This window comes from Macaca mulatta, chromosome 20, assembly GCF_049350105.2.
Source record: "Macaca mulatta isolate MMU2019108-1 chromosome 20, T2T-MMU8v2.0, whole genome shotgun sequence".
Taxonomy (NCBI): domain Eukaryota; kingdom Metazoa; phylum Chordata; class Mammalia; order Primates; family Cercopithecidae; genus Macaca; species Macaca mulatta.
This window is the reverse complement of record NC_133425.1, coordinates 19,016,435-19,039,622: the sequence shown is the minus strand read 5'-3', so window position 1 is coordinate 19,039,622 and position 23,188 is coordinate 19,016,435. Positions and strand designations below refer to the sequence as shown.

Below are 23,188 nucleotides of genomic sequence, written 5' to 3'. Positions count from 1 at the left end.
TAAATAAATAAAATAGCCCGGGCGTGGTGGCTCATGCCGGTAATCCCAGTTCTTTGGAAGGTCGAGGCGGGCGGATCACCTGAGGTCGGTAGTTTGAGACCAGCCTGACCAACATGGAGAAACCCTGTCTCTGCTAAAAATACAAAATTAGCCAGGCGTGGTGGCGCATACCTGTAATCCCAGCTACTTGGGAGGCTGAGGCAGGAGAATCACTTGAACCCGGGAGGCAGAGGTTGCGGTGAGCCGAGATCGCACCATTGCACTCCAGCACGGGCAACAAGAGCGAAACTCCGTCTAAAAATAAATAAAATAATAATAATAATTTGAAAACCTTGCCTCAGAGGGTGGAGTGGGGATTAAAGGAAATAAAGAGCTTAGAATAACAACTGTTAGCAATTAGAATTATCCTCCCTGGCCAGGTGCAGTGGCTAAAGCTGTAATCCCAGCACTTTGGGAGGCCAAGGCGGGTGGATCAGGAGTTTGAGGAGTTCGAGACCAGTCTGACTAACATGGTGAAATCCTGTCTCTATTAAAAATACAAAAATTAGCCAGGAATGCTGGTGGGTGCCCGTAATCCCAGCTACTCAGGAGGCTGAGGCAGGAGAATTGCTTGAACCTGGGAGGGGGAGGATGCGGTGAGTAGAGATCGTGCCATTGCACTCCAGCCTGGGCGACAGAGCAAGACTCTGTCTCAAAAAAAAAAGAATGATCTTTCCCGTGTCCTTTTCTTTGCCACTTTATTATATTATTATTATTTTTTTTTTTGAGACGGAGTGTCACTCCGTCGCCCAGGTTGGAATGCAGTGGCACAATCTCGGCTCACAGCAACCTCCACCTCCTGGATTCAAGCGATTCTCCTGCCCCAGCCTCACGAGTAGCTGGGATAACAGGCACCTGCCACCACGCCTGGCTAATTTTTGTATTTTTAGTAGAGATGAGGTTTCACCATGCTGGCCAGGCTGGTCTCAAACTCCTGTCCTCAGGTGATCCACCAGCCTTGGCCTCTCAAAATGCTGGGATTACAGGCATGAGCCACTGCACCCAGCCTTCTTTGCCACTTTCTAGGGATTCACTGGTAAACCAGATAGATATGGGCCCTGCTCTCATGAGTCTGTTAGTTTCATTTTTCCAGTGAACCTGGAAGTCCCTTGATGGAAGAAAATATGTCTCTCTCTTAGGTGTGGCAGAGTTTGGGTACAGAGCAGTAGTAGTTTATAAGAATTCAAAATCTGTGAATCTGAAAGAGTGGAAAATAAAATACATTATTTATTTATTTATTTATTTATTTGATTTTAAAATACATTTAGATATGTAATACTTCATGAATTTGTGTGTCATTCTTGCTCAGAGGCCATGCTAATTTTCTCTGTATCATTCCAATTTTAGTATATGTGCTGCCAAAGGGAGCACCAAATTTTTTTTTTTTTTTTTTTTTTTTTCTGAGACAGCGTCTCGCTTTGTCACCCAGACTGAAGTGCAGTGGCGCCATCTTGGGTCGCTGCAGCCTCAATCTCCTGGGCTCAGGTGATCCTCCCACCTCAGCCTCCTGAGTAGCTGAGACTACAGGAGTACGCCACCATGCCTAGCTAAATTCTGTAATTTTAGTAGAAACAGGTTTCACCACGTTGTCCAGGCTGGTCGCAAATTTCTGAGCTCAAGCGATCCACCTGCCTCAGCCTCCTGAAGTGCTGGGACTACAGGTATGAGCCACTTGCCAGCTGAAATACATTTATAAAGTCTCAATATTTTTTGAGAATACAAGACCACCCAAATTAAAAATAAAACCAGAGATAACATATTCTTAAACCTACAAGGCACAGTGTATCATCCAATGTGCATCATCCAATGTGTTATTTTGTATTTTTGTTTTGTTTTGTTTTTTTTGAGACACAGTCTCGCTTTGTTGCCCAGACTGGAGTATAGTGGCACGATCTTGGCTCACTGCAACCTCTGCCTCCCGGGTTTGGGCAATTCTCCTGCCTCAGCCTTCCAAGTAGCTGGGACTACAGGCGCCCGCCACCATGCCCAGCTAATTTTTGTATTTTTAGTAGAGACAGGGTTTCACCATATTGGCCAAGCTGGTCTTGAACTCCTGACCTTGTGATCCACCTGCCTCGGCCTCCCAAAGTGCTGGGATTACAGGCATGAGCCACTGCAGCCAGCCCAATGTGTTATTTTGTTTTGCCGTTGTTTTCGTAGAGACAGGGTCTTATTCTGTCACCCAGGCTGGAGGGTAGTGGCATGATCATAGCTTACTGCAGCCCTCCTATTCCTGGGCTTGAGTGATACACCTGCCTCAGCCTTCTGAGTAGCTGGGACTATAGGCACACATCACCACACCCAACTAATTTTTCTAATATTTATTTATTTATTTATTTATTTATCTATTTATTTTGTAAAGACAGGATCTTGCTATGCTGCCCAGGCTGGTCTGGAACTCCTGGTCTCAAGCAGTCCTCCTGCCTCAGCCTCTTAAAGTGCTGTAATTACAGATATGAGCCACTTTGCCCAACCCTTCTAATGAATTTATGCTACTGACCCTGTGGGGGAAGCAATTAGAGTGTTAAGCAGAAATACCCACCTCTGTCATTACACCAGGTCAATCGGAAAATTATGTTTTAAATTCTTCAAGAATGGGGGAGATGGCAAGCTACCACCCGAATCCATTCTCCCCTTCTCTGGCACTAGCTGGAGACACTTCCCAGCTTTCTCAGCAGTTAGGTATGACCATGTGGCTAAATTCTCTCTGGTAGAAATGTAAAGAAAAGTGGTATGTGCACCTTTCAGACTTGGCTCTTTTTTTTTTTTTTTTTTTTTTTTTTTTTTTGAGACGGAGTCTCACTCTGTCACCCAGGCTGGAGTGCGGTGGCCGGATCTCAGCTCACTGCAAGCTCCGCCTCCCGGGTTCACGCCAGTCTCCTGCCTCAGCCTCCCGAGTAGCTGGGACTATAGGCGCCCGCCACCTCGCCCGGCTAGTTTTTTGTATTTTTTAGTAGAGACGGGGTTTCACCGTGTTAGCCAGGATGGTCTCGATCTCCTGACCTCGTGATCCGCCCGTCTCGGCCTCCCAAAGTGCTGGGATTACAGGCGTGAGCCACCGCGCCCGGCCCAGACTTGGCTCTTAACCCACTCCCAAAACTCCCAATGACTCAATGAATGTGTGAATGCCCCATGGCCATGTGACTTTACAGCTCTTCCCATTAGCAGGAGGAATCTCTTTCCACCAAATTGAATCTGGACTGTGATCTGGTTAGACCACAGACTGCAGTAGGAGGGAAGCTGAGCTGGTTCTAAGCCTAGTCTCAGGAGGTTTTGCAGGCTTCTGATCCTCTCTTGGGCTCCAGCTGTTGCCATGCGAACAAACCTGAGCTATCATGATGATACCATGTGATCATCCCAGCTGAAGCCACCCTAGACCAGCTTATAGCCAGCTGATCCCCAGCCTAGATCAGCAGAGCCACCTCCCCAACCACAGCTGACTATGTATAAAGATTCAGCCCAACCGAAACTAGAAGGATTTGTCCAGCTGACTGGTAGACTTGAGAAACTATTGTTTTAGGCTACTCAGTTGTGGGGTGATTTATTCTGCTGCGTAGCTAACTGGTATACTCATACTCCAAACTCTTTCTTTTTGCCCTGATTGGTTGCAGACAAAAATGAGGCTTCAGGGGTATGCAGAGCCACAAGATGGAAAGAGCCTGGATCCCTGAATGGCTGCAAAGTCCCCCAGTTCCTAGTACTGTATGCCAGCAAGAAATAAACTTCTGCCAGGCACGGTGGCTCATGCCTGTGATTCCAGCACTTTGGGAGGCCAAGGCAAGCGGATCACCTGAGGTCAGGAGTTCGAGACCAGCCTGGCCAACATGGTGAAACCCTGTCTCTACTGAAAATACAAAATTAGCTAGGCATGGTGGCACATGCCTGTATTCCCAGCTACTCGGGAGTCTGAGGCAGGAGAATCGCTTGAACCTGGGAGGCAGAGGTTGCAAAGATCGTGCCATTTCTCTCCAGCCTGGACAACAAGAGTGAAACTCTGTCTCAAAAAAGAAAGAAAAGAAAAGAAAAGAAAGAAGGAAGGAAAGAAGGAAGGAAGGAAGAAAGGAAGGAAACTCCTTTTTTTTTTTTGAGACAGAGTCTCGCTCTGTTCCCCAGGCTGGAGTGCAGTGGTGCAATCTCAGCTCACAGCAAGCTCCGCCTCCTGGGTTCATGCCATTCTCCTGCCTCAGCCTCCCGAGTAGCTGGGACTACAGGCGCCCACCACCACGCCCGGCTAATTTTTTGTATATTTAGTAGAGACGGGGTTTCACCATGTTAGCCAGGATGGTCTTCATCTCCTGACGTCCTGATCCGCCTGCCTCGACCTCCCAAAGTGCTGGAATTACAGGTATGAGCCACCGCGCCCGGCCTAGAAAGAAACTTCTAATATGTTGAGTATGTTTGGGTATCTTTTTTTCTTTTTTTTTTTTTTAAGGCTAGTCAAGTGAAGCAGTAGGAGTGGAGAAGAAAGTTCAGGTATCTTTGTCAAAGAGGCTTAACTTACCCTAAGGAATAAAATTTTAATTATATGAGCTCTTCAGGAAAAGCATTTCATGCACAAAACATACCTCTAGGCCATAACATACACAATGCAGGTTCCAGGTGGCTAGTGAACAAACCTTAGTCTCCGCTTCTCAGAGATGTTCAGTGCATAATTTCGAAGGGATTGGCTGCTGAGGTTTTCAGCGATTCTGTCCTCCAGCTGGGAGCTGTAAGAGTCGGTTGACTTTAGCAAAGTGCCGCTTTGCTTGTCCCGGGAATGGACAGTCGTTCTCCTGCGTGCAATGGACCGGTAGCTTGGCAATTCTTGGAGGAAGTTCACAGGTGGAGAGGAGAAGCAACTGGCATCTAGAGAGAGGTTCTCTTTGTAAAAGAAAAGAAAAAGCCATCATTCACTCCAGTGAGTTTGGAAGCCAAGCAGGAAACTTGGATCTTGGGCATCATCACTGACCCTTGCAGATAGTTACTAGCCTGGGTCTGTGAGGACAGCATTTTGACCTTATTATATTTACCAAAGTGGTGCTCAGGACAATGAAATCATCTGCAGATGGGCTCACTTTCTGCAGATGCGTTTGCAGACATGCTTTAAATTGCACAACATCTGATTTCCAGTGATTGGCTGCAGCCACTAGCTAAAAGCATGGCCTTGGGCAAGTTATCTAAACTTGCCCAAAGTTTTAAATATTTTAAATATTTGTCAAATGGGGCTAGTAATATTTGCTCCAATTTCCTCCCACAGTGTAGGGTATAGTAATGTATTCAATAAAACTCTAAAAAGCGTAAAGTATACTATGCAAATGCATGGCAACAACATCAACAACAATAATAGCATTTCCTGTGTGTCAGGCATGGTGTTAAGAGCTTCACACGTATTCATGGGATCCGGACTGGCCTCCTGATCTGCTTGGACCAACAGAACAGAGCAGAAGTGATGCTGGGCCAGTTCTAAGGCCAGCCTTAAGAGGTCTTGTAGACTTCTCCTTCTCTCTGGAGCCCAGCCAGAACAAGCCTGAGCGAGCCTGCCAGAAGATGAGACTATGTGGGATGACCGCCCTAGCTGAGGCCACTCCAGACCAGCCTTCAGCCAGCTTGACCGCCCTGTTAACCACAGACACTTAGAATGAATGACATTCCCAATTTACTTGCATTTAGAGAGCGGGTGATTGGGCGCACGGCAGACAAATCCAGGGTTGACTCCAAAACCCTTATTTCTATATCAGGCCAGTGCTAGAAGTCAAGCTTTGCTGTGTCTTGGGCAGCAGGCTAAGGCAGGTGGGCTTTCTGCTGAAGGGGAGGGGAGCTACCTTCAAGATGGGTTTTACCCCTCATCGGATTTTAGTTGTAGGAAGATCAGTCTGAGTAGAGACAGACAGGACTCAGGGAGAAGAGGGGGCAGGCAGCCATAATTACCTAAGCAATTACCCCTACGCAGTAAAGCTTCTACAGCTTCTTGATCGAAGCTAAATGTTTGCGTGTGGATCCCCACTCTGTCACTTATTAGCTCTGTGTCTTTGGGAAAGTTACTTAACCTTTTTAAGCTCTGTTTCCTCATCTCAAATATTCATTCAACAGCTCTATCTACCATGTGTCCTATCTGGAGTTAAGGGAACTGCAGTGAACAAGGCAAGTGCCCTACTCACGTGGCAGTTATATTCTGAGATGGGGGAGAGGGAGATCAAATAATAAACAGGCAGTAAATATTAAGCCAGGAAGTGACACGTGCAATGAAAAAAAAAAAAAAAGAACAGAGTGGTGTCAGGGGACAGAGGTGATATGAGGAGGGGTGAACTGTTTTTGATAAGGTGGGGTCAGGTACGGTCTCTCTTTAAAGGTGACATTTAGATGAATGAAGGGAAGGGGTGACACCCCTGGATATTTGGGGAAAAGCACCCCAGGCAGAGGGAACCCATAAGTGGAAAGGCCCAGCGGCAGAAGTGTGTGTGACAGGTTGGAGGAAGAGTGAATGAGCAAGAACCTGGTAGGTGGTTTTGTTGGTGGCCTCCAGTGAGCCACACTGGCCTTCTGCGTGGTCCCCTCCTTGGATTTGCACAGGACCTGTGCTTGCTTTAACCAAAGGACTCAATGGAAGTAATGCTCTGCCATTTCCAGCCCAAAGTCATAAGAGGGCCTTGCAGTAGCCACTTCTGTGCTCTTGGGCCAGGGCTGCCTGGAAGGAAGTCCAACTACCTAGGACAACGAGGTGGAGAGGAAGAGCCCCTAAGCCTACAAAAAGAACCAAGGACCTGGGTGATTGCAAGAACCAAGGCCCCAGGCTCGTGTCTTCAACGCCCTGGGACAGCCAGGCACAGTGGCTCACACCTGGATTACACCTGTAATCCCAGCACTTTGAGAGGCCAAGGCAGGTGGATCACCTGAGATGGGGAGTTCAAGACCAGCCTGGCCAATATGGTGAAATTCCATCTCTACTAAAAATAGAAAAAAAAAAAAAAATTAGCTGGGCATGGTGGCATGCGCCTGTAATCCCAGCTACTCACAAGGCTGAGGTAGGAGAATAGCTTGAACCCGGGAGGCAGAGGTTGCAGTGAGCCAAGATTGGACGACTGCACTCCAGCCTGAGTGACAGAGCAAGACTTCATCTCAAAAAAAGCAAAACAAAAGAAAACAACAGCAACAAAAATCCCTGGGGCATCCTCACCAGGCATCGCCGTGATGAGGCCATCTTGGGCACTCCAGCCCCAGCAGACATCCCAGGCAGCAGGGCAAGCGGGCTCCCCCATGCCCCGAGTCATCCCTGATGCACAGAATCAGCAAAATTAATAACATGGCTTAAGCCAGTACGTTTGGAGCAGTGTGTTGAGCAATAGGTATTTAGGACAGGGAGAATGGAAACGCTGAAGTCAGAAGGGTGGCTGGGGTCGGACCAAGCCGGACTTTGTAGGCCGTGGCAGAACCTTGAGATGTCATGCTTCGACTGCGTTTTAAAGGTCACCCTGGGCCGGGCGTGGTGGCTCATGCCTGTAATCCCAGCACTTTGGGAGGCCGAGGCGGTCGGATCACAAGGTCAGGAGATTGAGACCATCCTGGCTAACATGGTGAAACTCTGTCTCTACTAAAAATACAAAAAATTATCCGGGCGTGGTGGCGGGCGCCTGTAGTCCCAGTCACTCGGGAGGCTGAGGCAGGAGAATGGCGTGAACCCGGGAGGCAGAGCTTGTAGTGAGCTGAGATCGTGCCACTGCACTCCAGCCTGGGCGACAAACTGAGAATCTGTCTCAAAGGGAAAAAAAAAAGGTCACCCTGGGCCCGGCACGGTGGCTCACACCTGTAATTCCAGCACTTTGGGAGGCCAAGGCGAGGGGATCACCTGAGGCCAGGAGTCCAAGACCAGCCTGACCAACATGGAGAAACCCCGTCTCTACTAAAAATACAAAATTAGCTGGGCACGGTGGCGCATGCCTGTAATCCCAGCTATTCAGGATCGCTTGAACCCAGGAGGCGGAGGTTGCAGTGCGCTGAGATCATGCCATTGCACTCCAGCCTGGGCAACAAGAGCGAAACTCCATCTCAAAAAACAAAAAGGTCACCCTGGAGGCTGCAAGGCTGAGGTCAGGACTTGCTACACAGCCTGTTTATGAACATTAAAGAGGATCACATGGGTAGATGGTCCCAGGCAGTGCTTGGCACACACAGAGCTCCATAAAGGCACTAACTGGATGAGGATGGGCAGGGGCAGGGCCCGGTGGGGACCGGTCAAGGCCTGGCTCTGGCACTGTAATCTTTGCCTTTCTCGGATGGGCAAGTTCAGACACAATGGAGCAGCTGTCCCACTGTAGATGACACACGGACACATGGCTGGGGCCCTGCCAATCTCCATGCGCAAGTCTGCGAGCCTCACCCACCCTTCTACCTCCCTGCCTAGCACACCCTGAGGATATGACACACTTCCATTAGTGGTAGTGGCTCCCTCGAGCCAATATGAGGGTAGGGCGGGTGTGGACCCTGAGAAGGAAAAGGGTCTAAGCCATGCATGGAGGCTACCCTCCCGCTAGCAGAAACAAAGAGCTATTATTAACCACGAACAAAGGTCTTTGAATATAGAACAGCATGGACCTACTGAATATTCAACTGCCGTGGGGTCAGGGCCCCCAAGCTGGAGCCTGGGTTGGTTTAAAACACTGGCCTCTCACCCACCAGCCAAGCCACCCCAGGAGGGACCACAGCTGCCTCAGAATCACATTTTTCTCATCTCAGGAATGGAGGATCTAATACCATGGGCCTCATCAGCACAATGGTGAGGAAGGAGTTGCAAACGGCATGAATAACACCAGCTAAGATTTCTTGAGTACTTGCCTACCTTGTAACAGGCTATTTAAAGTATTTAACATGCGGGCTGGGTGTGGGGGCTCACGCCTGCAATCCCAGCACCTTTGGCGGCCGAGGCGGGTGGATCAGGAGGTCAGGAGATCGAGACCATCCTGGCTAACACAGTGAAAGTCTGTCGCTACTAAAAATACAAAAAATTAGCCGGGCATAGTAGTAGATGCCTGTAGTCCCAGCTACTTGGGAGGCTGAGGCAGGAGAATGGCGTGAACCCGGGAGGCAGAGTTTGCAGTGAGCTGAGATTGCGCCACTGCACTCCAGCCTGGGCGACAGAGCAAGAATCTGTCTCAGAAAAAAAGAAATACATTAAAAAAAAAAGTATTTAACATGCATTGTCACACTTAATACTCCAAACTACTCTTTGGAGAGAATTATCCCCATTGTGCCGGCGTGGTCTCAGCTACTTTGGGAGGCTAAAGCAGAAGGATTGCTTGAGCCCAGGAATTCAAGACCAGCCTGGTCAACATAACAATACTCCAATTCCAAGGAAAAAAAAAAACCCGAAAGTCAAACAAAATCATTATCTCCATGTTACAGATGAATACCTGAGGCTCAGACAATTAGTAAGTGTTGCTTGCTTACACAGTAAGTGTTGGAACTAGGAACACATCACAGGCTGATCAGACCCCAAAGCTGTAGTCTTCACCATGAAAAAATTCAGGTGGTCGCGGATTTACAAGCGCTTTGTAAATGTTAAAATGCCATATAAGCCGGGCACGGTGGCTCATGCCTGTAATCCTAGCGCTTCGGGAGGCTGAGGCAGGTAGATCACTTGAGGTCATGAGTTCAAGACCAGCCTGGCCAACATGGTGAAACCTCGTCTCTACTAAAAATACAAAAATTAGCTGGGCGTGGTGGCGGGTGCCTGTAATCCCAGCTACTCAGGAGGCTGAGGCAGGAGGCGGAGGTTGCAGTGAGTCAAGATCACGCCGCTGCACTCCAACCTGGGCAGCAGAGCAAGACTCCATCCCAAAAAAATATACAAATAAATAAATAAAATAAAAATAAAATTCCACACAAATCAACTAGGTAATTAGCCTGTTTTTCATACACCACCTACCCCCTCCCAGGAAGAACTGTTCTGATTTTTCCTCTTTAGACACTCCAGGGAAGTTCCTCAACTTCAAACAAAAAATGTCACGACCATGTCTTCAAACACAGGCATCATTATTTTTATAACTAGGCTCCACCCCCTCTTGTTTCCGTATAGGAACATACACTTTTCCCAGCATGACGTCACCTCATTCCTCACGCCAACCTGCAGAGTAAGCGCAGAGGGCTTCACTGCCCTGGCTTTTTTTTTTTTTTTTTTTTTTTTTAGAGATAGGATCTTGCTCTATTGCCCAGGCTGGAGTGTACCTTAAACTCCTGGGCTCCAGTGATCCTCCCACCGCAGCCTCCCAGATAGCTGGGATTATAGATGCACACCACTACACCTGGCTGATTTTTTAATTTTTCAGTTTTTAGCAGAAACGGGGTCTTGCTTTGTTGCCTAGGCTGGTATCAAACTCCTGGGCTGAAGTGATCCTCCTGCCTTGGGCCTCCCAAAGGGTTGGGATTATAGGCATAAGCCACCACCCTTGGCCTGCTCTGGCTTTCCAACAGGGAAACTGAGGCCCAGGCTTGGTGACTTGCCCAAGGCTTGAGTGTCAAGACAGACTCCTGGTTGTACCGCAGGTCATTTCACCACTGAGAGCCTTGATGTTCTCCTCATCCTTAAAGAAGATGTCTCATTACAGTTATTGTCAGACGTTCTACGGAATTGGTCCAGCCAAGAGCCTTGCTGTTGCGATGGCCACTGTAGTCCTGTGGTCAGCGTGGGCTGCTGTTGACCATCTGCACAGGAGTGGGTAGCATATTTCAGATACCGGGGTGCCTCTAAGAATGCCTAGAACTTCTTGGTCACTGGAGCCAGATTTCAGCAATTAGGAGATTATTACTTAGGCGGGAGAATGACTGGGTAATTCCAGGAGACACGAGGGAGCAGGGCCAGGCATAACCAATTTTTCTGCCATATACTATTCTTCCAGGTTAAGGACAAAGTCTTTCTGAGGCTTAAAAGCAGTGTCCTGCTCATAGAAGGCCCTCCATCTGGGCTGAGCACTGTGATTCATGCCTGTAATCCCAGCATTTTGGGAGGCCAAGGCGGGTGGATCACCTGAGGTCAGGAGTTCAAGACCAGCCTGACCAACATGGTGAAATCCTGTCTGTACTGAAAAAATACAAAATTAGCTGGGCATGGTGATGCATGCGCCTGTAATTCCACTACTTGGGAGGCTGAGGCAGGAAAATCGCTTGAACCCAGGAGGCAGGGGTTGCAGTGAGCCGAGATCACTCCATCACACTCCAGCCTGGACAACAAGAGCAAAACTCCATCTCAAAAAATTAAAAAAATTAAAAAAGTTTAAAAAAAGAAGGCCCTCCATCTGAAGAATGAATGAATGAATGAGCAGTGCAGAGGCAGGCACATCTTGAGAGCATCGTGAGGTCCTAACTTTCTTGGCAACATTTCCCACAAGACACCACATCCTACCAACAGGCATGAACCCTCCCAGGAAGTGGGCACCAGCCAAGTATGATCTAAAGGGCACTAAAACCCACCTTCCCCCCCGTCCTAGCCAAGAACCTTGCCCAACCGTATTTGGTGCTGAGTTCACAGCAGAGGTTTGTTTCCCACGCAAAGTATCGCGGAAACTCTGGGTAAAAAGAGACTTCGTAGGTCACTGGGTCCAGGCCTCTCACCAGCTGCTATGGGAATTAGTTCTGTTTGACAACTTGTATGGAGCCTCTCTCCGTGCCAGACTCCAGACTGAGGGCTGGGACTCTGGAGAAGATGAACGCTTGCTCTCTGCCTTGATGAGCTTTTGCTCACTCCTTCGAACACCACATAGCTCCTAAGTGCCCACTCCACCGCACTCACTCACCCTCGTTACTACTCTATCCTTTTTTCTGTTGTTTGTTTAAGACAGGGTTTTGCTCTGTTGCCCAGGCTAGAGTGTGGTGGTGCCAACATAACTCACTGCAGCCTTGATCTCCCAGGTTCAAGCAATACTCTTCACCTCAGCCTCCTGAGTAGCTGGGACCACAGGTGTGCACCACTACACCCAGTTAATATACATATATTTTAGTAGAGATGAGGTTTTGTTATGTGGCCCAGGCTAGTCTCGAACTTCTGGACTCAAGTGATCCTCCCCGCCTCAGCCTCCCAAAGTGCTGGGATTATAGGTGTGAACCACCACAACTGGCCTAGTCTGTTCTTTTTAATCGTTTACTTATGGTGTGTTGTCTCTGACTCTATAACCTCTATGAAGGCAGGGACCTTGTCTCTTTCTGTCACCGCTGAATTACCAGGGTCTAGCACAGAGCCTGGTACATGACAGATGCTTAATAAATACCTTCTAAGTTGAATGAATGAATAATTCAGGAATGAATGAATTTGGTGCTGAGGATACAAGATACGTTACATCACCCACCAAGCCAACCAAAGTACTTTAAATACCAGGAAAGCAAGGATGTCAAAAAAATGAGAAAAAGATTTTAGGAATTTAAACCTTGAATATTATTCTTTTCTATATGAATGATGTATTTTTTTCACAATACAAAACGTTTTGTTGTTTTGTGTTTTTTTGTTGTTTTTTTGTTTGTTTGTTTGTTTTTTGAGATGGAGTCTCGCTCTGTCGCCCAGGCTGGAGTGCAGTGGCCGGATCTCAGCTCACTGCAAGCTCCGCCTCCTGGGTTTATGCCATTCTCCTGCCTCAGCCTCGTGAGTAGCTGGGACTACAGGCGCCCGCCACCTTGCCCATCTAGTTTTTTGTATTTTTTAGTAGAGACGGGGTTTCACTGTGTTAGCCAGGATGGTCTCGATCTCCTGACCTCGTGATCCGCCCATCTCGGCCTCCCAAAGTGCTGGGATTACAGGCTTGAGCCACCGCGCCCGGCCTGTTGTTTTGTTTTTGAGACAGGGTCTCACTCTGTCACCCATGCTAGAGTACAGTGGTGCCATTTCCACTCACTCTGCCTCCCAGGCTCAAGCAATCCTCCGGCCTCAGCTTCCCAAGTAGCTGGGACTACAGGTGTGCGCCACCACACCTGTTCAATTTTTTTTTTTTTTTTTTTTTTTTTTTTTTTTGAGACGGAGTCTTGCTCTGTAGCTCTGTAGCCCGGGCTGGAGTGCAGTGGCCGGATCTCAGCTCACTGCAAGCTCCGCCTCCCGGGTTTACGCCATTCTCCTGCCTCAGCCTCCGGAGTAGCTGGGACTACAGGCGCCCGCCACCTCGCCCGGCTAGTTTTTTTTTTGTATTTTTAGTAGAGACGGGGTTTCACGGTGTTAGCCAGGATGGTCTCGATCTCCTGACCTCGTGATCCGCCCGTCTCGGCCTCCCAAAGTGCTGGGATTACAGGCTTGAGCCACCGCGCCCGGCCCAATTTTTTGTATTTTTTTGTAGAGATGGGGTTTTACCATATTACCCAGACTGGTCTCAAACTCCTGGACCCAAGCAATGCACCTGCTTCCACCTCCCAAAGTATTGAAATTACAGGGGTGAGCCACCGCACCTGGAACAAAAATAATTTAAAGAGTAAAAAAAGCTGGCAAAAAATATTGACTGAGATTTTGACCGTATGTTACATTCTTCCTATTTCAGGTACTTTACACAAACCAGCCCTATTGGAAATGTGCTTTGCTTTTCTTTCTTGTGAAATGATAAAATGTCATGCACACACACACAATTTGATATCACTGATAAGTCAATGTAGATATCAATCTCAGAACATTATGGACTTCTTTTCACTTGAATTGTTTTTATTTTTGCTTTTGCTTTTGAGACAGAGTCTTGCGCTGTCACCCAGGCTGGAGTGCAGTGGCGCAATCTCGGCTCACTGCAACCTCCGCCTCCCGGGTTCAAGCGATTCTCCTGCCTCAGCCACCCAAGTAGCTAGGATTACAGGCGTGCGCCACCACACCCAGCTAATTTTTTGTATTTTTAGTAAAGACAAGATTTCACCATGCTGGCCAGGCTGCTCTCGAACTCTTGGCCTCAAATGATCCACTTGCCTTGGCCTCCCGAAGTGCTGGGATTATAGGCGTGAGCCACCGCGCCCGGCTGAATTGTTTTTATTTTGGATGTCAGGTGAAGGTAGAGTGTCCAGATAATCTGTGCTTACAGCTACCAAAGGGCCTTAATCCAAGAACTCATAAAGTCCCCGGACTCAACAGGGCGTGGTGGCTCACGCCTGTAATCCCAACACTTTGGGAGGCTGAGGTGGGCAGATCACGAGGTCAGGAGATCAAGACCATCCTGGCTAACACGGTGAAACCCCATCTCTACTAAAAATACAAAAAAATTAGCCGGGCGAGGTGGTGGGTGCCTGTAGTCCCAGTTACTCGGGAGGCTGAGGCAGGAGAATGGCGTGAACTCGGGAGGCAGAGCTTGCAGTGAGCTGAGATCGTGCCCTGCACTCCAGCCTGGATGACAGAGTGTGACTCCGTCTCAAAGAAAAAAAAAAGTCCCCGGACTCTAGTTGAAGCTGCTATGACATGTCAATCAAGTGCAAGAAGCCCTCCAAAGCCAGGGACTCATCACTGCCCTGCTCCTGGAAAGACCCATCTATCCATTCACTTATTCACCCACCACTCAGTCACTCAGAAACATTTACTGAGCAACTGTTGCCACTCAAGCACTGTTCTAGGACTACAACATAGCCTTGAACACCACACACCATTTCCCTGCTTTTATGAAACTTGCATTCTATTTGGAGGAGACAGACATTAAACAAGTAAAAACAATGTACTTCGGATGTTGATAAGTGCGTGGAGAAAAATAAGTCAGGGCGCCGGGCATGGTGGCTCACCATTTGTTGGGCTTCTGCAATGAAGGGCATGTTCTATATCCGCACTGTCCAATACAGTGGCCACTGGCCACATGGGACTATTAAGCAATTGAAATATGACTGGCTGGGTGCAGTGGCTCATGCCTATAATCCCAACACTTTGAGAGGATGAGGCGGGAGGATGGCTTGAACCCAGGAGTTCAAGACCAATCTGGACACCATAGTGAGACCCTGTCTCTACAAAAAAAAAAAAATATTTTTTGGCTGAGGTGGGAGCAGTGCTTGAGCCCGGAAGGTCGAGGCTGCAGTGAGCTGTGATTGAAGCAACGCACGCCAACCTTGGTGACAGAGCAAGACACTGTCTCAAAATAAATAAATAAATACAGCCTAGAGGGGCCTCATTCGCAGCAGCCCAGTGCTTAGTCTGAGTGGGGAGGAGCCAGAGGCCCTGGTAACCTCCCGGATCTGCTAGACTTCGTAACAGTAGTGTCAGGAGAAACTGCATGAGTCACGCCAACTGGCACCTGGGTGGGGCTGGTGACTGGCTAGTCTAAGGCTTTACAAACAGATGAGCAAACAGCCTTCAGGAGCAGTGACTAACTCCATCATTAGAGCTGCTGCTGGGCCTGGAACTCAAGCCCCTGCTTTTCATGCCCATGGAGTATCTGGTCAGGTGTCTGTGGGGCAGTTACTGCGATTCTGTCTATCTGAGAAGGTGGCAAGGCCTGTCAGTTAAGAGCAACCCACCCTGCCTGGATTTGGACCCCAGCCTCACTTGCTGCCTGCATAACCTGGCAAGTTTCTTGATCATTCCATGCCTCAGTTTTCCCACCAATAAAATGGGGACAGAGGTTCCTACCTCCTATAGCTGTCCTGAGGATTAGATGGCAATCACATGTAACATGCTTAGAACAGAGGTCAGCAAACATTTTCTGTAAAGAGGTAATAATTTACTATTTGCAATTACTCAGCTTTGTCCTTGTAGCAGGAAAGCAGCCACAGATAATCCATAAATGAATGGGCATGGCTGTGTTCTACTAAAGGTTTATTTACAAAAAAAAAAAAGGTTGGCCAGGCTCGGTAGCTCACACCTGTAATTCCAGCACTTTGGGAGGCCGAGGCGGGTGGATCACGAGGACAGGAGTTCAAGACCAGCCTGGCCAAGATGGTGATACCCCATCTCTACCAAAAATACAAAACAATTAGCTGGGCATGGTGGCAGGTGCCCGTAATCCCAGCTACTCGGGAGGCTGAGGCATAGAATTGCTTGAACCAGGGAGGTGGAGGTTGCAGTGAGCTGAGATGGCACCACTGTACTCCAGCCTGAGCAACAAAGCGTGACTCCATCCAAAAAAAAAAAAGGCCAGGCCCGGTGGCTCACGCCTGTAATCCCAGCACTTTGGGAGGCCAAGGTGGGTGGATCACGAGGTCAGGAGATCGAGACCATCCTGGCTAACACGGTGAAACCCCATCTCTACTAAAAATATAAAAAATTAGCTGGGCGTGGTAGCGGGCGCCTGTAGTCCCAGCTACTTGGGAGGCTGAGGCAGAAGAATGGCGTGAACCCAGGAGGCAGAGCTTGCAGTGAGCCGACATCGCGCCACTGCACTCCAGCCTGGGCGATGGAGCGAGACTCCGTCTCATTAAAAAAAAAAGAAAGAAAAAAAAAAAAAGGCTAGATTTAGCACAGGAGTTGTTTGCAGATCCTTGGCTCAAAACACTGCCTGAGGCCGGGTGCGGTGGCTCACACCCATAATTCCAGCACTTTGGAGGCCAGAGGCGGGTGGATCACCTGAGGTCAGGAGTTGAAGACCAGCCTGGCCAACATTGCGAAACCCTGACTCTACTAAAAATACAAAAATTAGCCGAGTATGGTGTCAGGTGCCTGTAATCCCAGCTACTTGGGGGGATAAGGCAGGAGAATCGCTTGAATCCAGGAGTCAGAGGTTGCAGTGAGCCGAGATCACGCCACTGCACTCCAGTCTGGGTGACAGAGTGAGACCCTGTCTCAAAAAATAAAAAGGCCGGGCATGGTGGCTCACACCTGTAATCCCAGCACTTTGAGAGGCCGAGGCAGGCTGATCACCTGAGGTCAGGAGACCAGCCTGGCCAATGTGGTGAAACCCTGTCTTTACTAAAAATACAAAAATTAGCCGGGCATGGTGGCACGCACCTGTAATCCCAGCTACTCGGGAAGCTAAGGCACAAGAATTGCTTGAACCCAAGAGGCAGAGGTTGCAGTGAGCCGAGATCACACCACTGTACTTCAGCCTGGGCGACAGAGCTAGATTCCATCTCAGAAAAATAAAATAAAAAGGAGTCACCTCCCCCAAGAGGCCTATGGACCACCCCATCTGAGTAGGCTACTCTTCCTTCTCTATCTTACCATCTTGTTTGTTTCCGTCCCAGTAGTTAGGGCTACCTCCGATAATCCTATTTGTCTCTTTACTGTTTGGTGCGTCTCGCTTGACTAGAAGCTCCATGAAAGCAGAGACCCTACCTGCCTCCTTTGCCACTAGAACCCCAAGGCCTGGTATGTGATGATCCCTCAGGGCCCATTATTTGCTTCCCTTCCTCCTCCTCTAAGGGTGGAGACAGAACATCAGAAGGTCTAAGCAGACCCAGACCCAAACAATCTAAAAGGAAACCAGATTGTGACAAAGGTCAGAAGCTGAAAAGTTATTTCCGCCTTTTATCCCTCTAAATTCTTCACTTCCTGAAAAAACAAACAAGAAAAAGCCACTGAGGGCCCCTGGACTTAATCCAGGCCTGAGTTGCTGGGCAGAGGTCAGTCTTGTCCAGACATGGGAAAAAAATAACTCAAGTCAGACGGGTGGGTCACCAGAGAAAGAATCCAGCCTGCGAATGGCCTGTGCAATCTTCAGCTCTGTCCAGACCTGCCTCCCTCTGGTGATGCCTTTAAAGGTGGTAAGTGACCTGGACAAATGGGCTTAGAAGATAAGAGGGAAAAACAAATATCACAGGTCAGATGGTTATGTGTCTTTCAAGTTTAATACCATCTACTGGACTGAAAGACGTCCAAAGAATAGTTACTCAACTACATAAATTCCCTTTTTTTTTTTTTTGAGACAGAGTCTCGATATGTTGCCCATGCTGGAGTGCAATGGTATGATCTTGGCTCACCACAACCTCTGCCTCCCAGGCTCAAGTCATTCTCCTGCCTCAGCTTCCCAAGTAGTTAGGACTACAGGCATGTGCCACCACGCTCGGCTAATTTTTGTATTGTTAGTAGAGATGGGGTTTCGCCATGTTGACCAGGCTGGTCTCATACTCCTGACCTCAGGTGATCCACCCGCCTCGGCCTCCCAAAGTGCTGGGATTACAGGTGTGAGCCACCGTGCCCAGCCAACTACATAAATTCCTAAAAATGTATCTCCAGAAAGTATAGGCACAACGGCACACGCAGTCATGCCTGTAATCAAGTGCTCTGGAAGGCCAAGGCGGGAAGATCCCTTGAGCCCAGGAGTTTGAGACCAGCCTGGACAACATAGCAAGACTCTATCTCTACAAAATATACAAAAATTGGGCGGGGTATGGTGGCTCAGGCCTGTAGGCCCAGCACTTTGGGAGACCAAGGCAGGAGGATCGATTGAGCTCAGTAGTTCGGGACCAGCCTGGACAACATAACCAGACCCCATCTCTACTTAAAATCAAGAAAATTAGCCAGATGTGGTTGCATGCGCCTGTAGTACCAGCACTTTGGGAGGCCAAGGCAGGTGGATCACCTGAGGTCAGGAGTTTGAGAACAGCCTGACCAACACGGTAAAATCTCATCTCTACTAAAAATACAAAAATTAGTATTTTGTATTTTTAGTAGAGGCATGGTGGTGCACAAGTACATATGGTGGTGCACACCTGTAGTCCCAGCTACTTGGGAGGCTGAGGCAGGAGAATGGATTAAACCTGAGAGGTGGAGGTTGCAGTGAGCCGAGATTGCACCACTGCACTAAAGCCTGGGCAACAGAATAAGACTAAAAAAAGGAAGAAAGAAAGAAAGAAAGACAGAGAGAGAGAGAGAGAGAAAGGAAGAAAGAAAGAAAGAAAGAAAGAAAGAAAGAAAGAAAGAAAGAAAGAAAGAAAGAAAGAAAGAAAGAAAGAAAGAAAGAAAGAAAGAGAAAGAGAGAAAGGGAGGGAGGGAAGGAAGGAGGGAGGGAAGGAGATAGAGGGAAAGAAAAGAAAAGAAAACAAAACAAAAGAAGCCAGGTGTGGTTGCATGCACCTGTAGTCCCTGTACTTTGGGAGGCCAAGGCAGGAAGATCAATCAAGGCCAGAAGTTTGAGATTGCAGAAGGAAACCCTGTCTCTAAAAAAAAAAAAAAAAAATCAGGGTCCAGTTCCACCACAAGAGCATCTCCAGGGGCTGCTGAGTTTTGTCTCTATCATTCCAAGTCATCCCTGCTCCAGACCAAGTCCCACCATCTGGCAGTCAGGTCAGTTCAAACACAGTCACATCAGGGCCCTTCCAGGTTCTTTCCTTGAGTGCCCCTTGAGGAGGCTGGAGGAGAGGCCAAAGACATTTGCACCTGAGACTCCAGAGTCTAGATTTACAACCACTATGTTACAGCTGCCAGTGTGGCTGCAAGGACACTTCATTCATTCATTCACTTATTCATTCAAAATAGATATAGCATCTGCTGTGTGCCAGATGCCATTCTAGGTTCTAGGGAAACAAGGCAAAGCCCCTGTTTCCCAAAGCATCCACATTCTAGGAAAGACTGCTACCAGCCTGGCATGGTGGCTCACACCTGTAATCCCAATACTTTGGGAGGCCGAGGTGGGCAGATCACTTGAGGTCAGGAGTTCGAGACCAGCCTGGCCAACATAGTGAAACCCCATTTCTACTAAAAGTACAAATCAGCCGGGCATGGTGGCACGTGCCTGTAGTCCTAGCTACTCGGGAGGCTGAGGCAGGAGAATCGCTTGAACCTGGGAGGCAGAGGTTGTGGTGAGCCGAGATCGCGCCACTGCACTCCAGCCAGGGCAACAGAGTGAGTCTCCATTTCCAAAAAAAAAAAAAAAAGACTGCTACTAAACAAGAAAATAACCAAACCAGATGACTTCAGGTGGTGGTAAGAGCTTTGAAAGAATAAGCAAGGGCTGGGCGCGGTGGCTCACGCTTGTAATCCCAGCACTTTGGGAGGCCGAGGTGGGCAGATCACGAGCTCAGGAGATCGAGACTATCCTGGCTAACATGGTGAAACCCCATCTCTACTAAAAATACAAAAAATTAGCCGGGCGCGGTTGTGGGCGCCTGTAGTCCCAGCTACTCGGGAGGCTGAGGCAGGAGAATGGCGTAAACCCGGGAGGCGGAGCTTGCAGTGAGCCGAGATCGCGCCACTGCACTCCAGCCTGGGCGACAGAGCGAGACTCCACCTCAAAAAAAAAAAAAAAAAAAAAGAAAGAAAGAAAGAATAAGCAAGGTAACTAACTGGTCAGAGAAAGAGAGATGGGCGCATTCCCTCAGACAGCCCCAGAGGTCTGCCTCTCTGACGTGACATTTGAGCAGAGACCCAACAGGAAAAGGAAGAGGCAGCCCTATTAAGAAGGAAGAGGAGTCCAGGTGAAGAGAATGGCAGATGCAAAGGCCCTGAGGCAGAAACAATCTTGGTATGCTGGAAGGATAGGAAGGCAGTCAGTGCAGCTGGAGCAGGATAGGTTAGGGCGGGTCGAGGTGATGAGGGCCTGGAAAGAGGGGCTGGGGTTGAATCACCAGATCCTGTTGGTTGCTATGGAAGAGCCTGGAGTTTATTCTCAGAGCAGTGAGAAACCACTGGAAAGCTGCTTTTTGTTTTTTTGTTTTTCAGACAGAGACTACCTCTGTCACCCAGGCTAGACTGCTGTGGTGCAATCTCGGCTCACTGTAACCTCTGCCTCCTGGGTTCAAGCGATTCTCCTGCCTCAGGCTTCCCAGTAGCTGGGATTACAGGCACATGCCACCACACCCATCTAATTTTTTTTTTTTCTTTTGAGACGGAGTCTCGCTCTGTCGCCCAGGCGGCAGTGCAGTGGCGCGATCTCGGCTCACTACAACCTCCACCTCCCAGGTTCAAGCGATTCTCCAGTCTCAGCCTCCCGAGTAGCTGGGACTACAGGTACATGCCACCACGCCTGGCTAATTTTTTGTATTTTTGGTAGAGAGAGGATTTCACCATGTTAGCCAGGATGGTCTCGATCTCCTGACCTTGTGATCCGCCCGCCTCAGCCTCCCAAAGTGCTGGGATTACAGGCGTGAGCCACGGCACCTGGTCAGCCACGGGAAAGTTTTATGTAAGCAGGGGAGTGATCTGTTTTATCATTTAGAAGGATACACACCTCTTCTTCTTCTTCCTCTGTTTTTAGAGACGGGGTCTAGTTCTGTCACCCAGGCTGGGGCCCAGTGGCACAATCACAGCTTACTGTAACCTCAAACTCCTGGGCTCAAGTGATCCTCCCGCCTCAGCATCCCAAAGTGCTGGGATTATAGGCATGAGTCACCATGCCTGGTCACACTTCTCATTCTTTAAGCCAGACCTCATTTGTCACCTCCCCCATCCCCCACCCCACCCCACAGACTGTCCTATAATGCCCATACAACAGGTCACTGTTTAGAAAGTGCTACAAAGTTACAAACACAGTCCCTTCTGAGCCTCCCACCAATGTTGGTGGGTACAAGGTCAAAAAAAAAAAAAAAAAATCTCATCTATCAAAGAGGCATAGGAGACTTTTTAGTTACAGGGCCCAATTATAGTTGTCCTAAAAAGATGCCAAAAGTACCCTTAAACACTTAGCAAAGATTCAAGAACAATGAATCTCACATTCTTTGTACATCTTCAGTATAATGGATTCCACTAAAATAAGATGACGATCAATAGGAACCAACTAAAAAAATACTTGACAAGCTATTATTGAAAGGCTGAAATTCAGTTGACATAAGCAGTATTAATATTGAGATAGAAAATAATTCGCATTGAATCCACCCCAACTTTTGTTTTCTGATGTGGGTCTCTTCTAATTTTTTTTTTCTTCTGAACATTGAGAACAATCCAATTTGAAGGCCACAATGCCCAAATCTACACTCATGTTTTGTTCTACATCCTTGGTTTAATTAAATCTCTATTCTAAAATTGAAAAAGAGAAAACATTGCAGATAAAACTTTACGGCAGGGTCTTGTGTTTTGCAAGATTCCTAAGCTCCAAATGCTACAAGGAACCCTGCCTGAGTGCTGGCAGCTTTTCTGTCTTGACTGGGCAGCAGTTGTACATATTTCTGTAGAAATTGATGGAGTTGTATACTTTCCTGTAATTCTACCCAATACAAAAGATTCTAATACTTGGCTGGCTACCATGTATTGTGACTGTCTAGCCACAGTGCCAGACACTGTGCTAGACACATCACACGATTCTCAGCTACTCCCTGCACCATCCTATTCCCATTTTACTGCTGAAGGATCTGAGACTCAGAGAAGGCAAGCCACTTACCAAAGGTCCCACAGCAATAAACAGACAAGGCAGAATTCTGTTTCAAGTTGGTCTAACTGTATGTGAAGGCTGAAATGCCTGGGAGGCAGGCACCTCATACCAGAACGTTAGGCGTGGAGGGGGTGCTCGCAATCCCTTCATTTAACAGATGAGGCTATTGAAAGACTGTCTTGGTCAACAGCTGGAAGACAAACCCACCACGGTCCGGACTGCCATTCTAGTGTCCTTTTGGCCCGGCTGGGTCCCACTGGATTGGATGAGGACGCGTTGGAGGAGGGAGCAGGAATAAGAAAGATCCCCTTCCCACCTGCTGTTCCCCAGAGCCGGGAGCACCCCGCGCCGCGCGGGGCGTGAGAGTGGACAGCGGCCAAGCCGAGCCTCCAGCAGCCGGCTCCCTCCGTGCGCCCTAGGACCCCAGGGGCACCGTCCCCGCGCGCGCTCCCCGCAGCCCTACCTGGATGGACCGCGGCCTGCCGGCTGGGCCTGCCGAGCTGGAGCGCACTGGCGCTGGACTCGCTCATGGCTGCGCCCCGCGCTCCTCAGAGGCTGCCGGGGACGCTCTCCACCCGCGGCCGCCGCCGCCTCCCCAGCCTTCCCTCGCGGAGCCGGGATTCCAGGTTCCGGCGCTGACATCACAGAGGCCGGGGCGGGGCGCCCAAGCCTTCCCTTCCCACGCCCGCCGCCCGCTGGACCCCGCGAGGAGCCGAGCACAGAGACCGGAGAGGGGCTGCAGAGCCCGGGAGATCCGGCAAGGCTCCATCCAGCGGCGGCGACAAGCAGCGACCTCCCTGATGTCTCACTGAGTTTAAAACATCACAATAGAATGGGAACAATGGAAGCCCAGTCCCCACCAGGACCCGGTACACCCATGTAACCAACATGCACATGGGCCCCCTGCAACTAAAATCTAATCTAATCTAATCTAATAAAGAAATAAATAACGAAAATAACCGGTTGGGCACTGTGGCTCACGCCTGTAATCCTCTCATTTTGGGAGGCCGAGG

At 48.8% G+C, this 23,188-nt stretch overlaps 1 protein-coding gene, 1 long non-coding RNA gene and 1 other non-coding gene across 16 annotated transcripts in view; 1 reads left to right on the top strand and 2 right to left on the bottom strand.

Annotated features, from left to right (window-relative positions):
• Nucleotides 1-22,822, bottom strand: part of TMC7 (transmembrane channel like 7) — a 70,713-nt gene extending 47,891 nt beyond the window's left edge. For 13 of the 14 annotated variants that reach the window (XM_077983348.1, XM_077983341.1, XM_077983342.1 and 10 more), the window contains exons 1-2: nucleotides 22,639-22,748; nucleotides 4,656-4,899 (exon numbers count right to left, since the gene is read on the bottom strand). In XM_077983348.1, coding sequence (XP_077839474.1) covers nucleotides 4,656-4,899; nucleotides 22,639-22,705 — 311 coding nt within the window. In that variant the 5' untranslated portion in view covers nucleotides 22,706-22,748. 14 annotated transcript variants of the gene reach the window in all.
• On the bottom strand, nucleotides 1,304-1,410 carry LOC114674552 (U6 spliceosomal RNA). Its single transcript, XR_003725698.1, has one exon. It is a non-coding gene; the product is annotated as a U6 spliceosomal RNA (small nuclear RNA).
• On the top strand, nucleotides 4,447-8,075 carry LOC144338095 (uncharacterized). The gene is made up of 2 exons (XR_013411906.1): nucleotides 4,447-7,498; nucleotides 7,706-8,075. It is a non-coding gene; the product is annotated as an uncharacterized LOC144338095 (long non-coding RNA).
• Nucleotides 22,823-23,188: the final 366 nt, after the last annotated feature.